This window comes from Antrostomus carolinensis, unplaced genomic scaffold, assembly GCF_000700745.2.
Source record: "Antrostomus carolinensis isolate BGI_N321 unplaced genomic scaffold, ASM70074v2 scaffold15491, whole genome shotgun sequence".
Lineage (NCBI taxonomy): Eukaryota > Metazoa > Chordata > Aves > Caprimulgiformes > Caprimulgidae > Antrostomus > Antrostomus carolinensis.
In genome coordinates, this window is record NW_010294917.1 from 3,997 (window position 1) to 4,983 (window position 987).

General features: G+C 62.2%; 1 protein-coding gene across 1 annotated transcript in view; it reads left to right on the plus strand.

Annotated features, from left to right (window-relative positions):
- Positions 1–36: 36 nt before the first annotated feature.
- Positions 37–987, plus strand: part of LOC104532569 (glutamate receptor ionotropic, NMDA 2C) — a gene marked incomplete at its 3' end in the record, with an annotated part of 8,438 nt that continues 7,487 nt past the window's right edge. Inside the window, 1 exon segment of the mRNA XM_029087434.1 lies at positions 37–453. Coding sequence (XP_028943267.1) covers positions 46–453 — 408 coding nt within the window.

The following is a 987-nucleotide window of genomic DNA, read 5'->3' on the forward strand; positions in this document are numbered from 1 at the left end:
ATGCAAGGGGCTGTGTCCCATCCTGGCAGGGACGTGGTGGTGGACATGGGCAGAGCGCCGGCGCACACTCTGCTACTGTCGATGGTGCTGGGCTGCTCGGCTGCCTTCACGGACCTCCTGCTGCCGGGCCCCGAGGAGCCGGTGGTCAACGTGGCCGTGGTGTTTGGGGGCACGTCCTACCCCCTGCACATCCGCTCCCGTCTGAGTCCCCAGAGCTTCCTGGACATGCCCCTGGAGATCCACCCCATCACGGTCATCGTCAACAACACCAACCCCAGCACCCTCCTCACCCAGATCTGTGATATCCTCGCCAGCCACAAGATCCACGGCATCGTCTTTGAGGACAACGTTGGCACAGAGGCCGTGGCCCAAATCCTTGACTTTATCTCCTCCCAGACCCAGGTCCCTGTCATCAGCATCAGTGGGGGGTCTGCCGTGGTCCTGACCCCAAAGGTGAGGTGTTCACTGGGGGTTATTTCTGGGAGGAGATGGAGGAAATGGGGGATTATTAGAGGGGGGTAGGTGTGGGATCAGAAATGCTGGAGGGCAGAGGAGCTGCTCAGGCTCATGGGCAGGAATAAGCAGTGGCTGAAGGGGTTGGTGGGATGTGGGAGAGGATTTCAGTGCCTTGTGGAGGGACATTCCCTGGTGTCCTGTTCCCCGTCCCCTTCAGGCTGTGCTCACCATGGGGTGCCAGGGCCATGGCTCTGGGGATGCCAGGGCAGTGGCAGGGTTGGCATGTCCCCATCCTCCTCCTTCTCCATCCCACCGGGTCTGGATCCAGCCCTGGAATGGCCGGGTGGGCAGTGTGGAGAAGCCTCTCTCGGCTGCGGCAGTGATCTCAGGTGCACCACGGGCTAAAAGAGGATTTTTGGCTTCTCTGCTTCTCGCTGGCGTCAGACACTGTCACTGTCACCGTCACCTGCCTGCCGGGAAGTGCTGGCGGCAGGGAGAGCTGCAGCCGGGCTGGAGGGTGCTGGGGGGGCC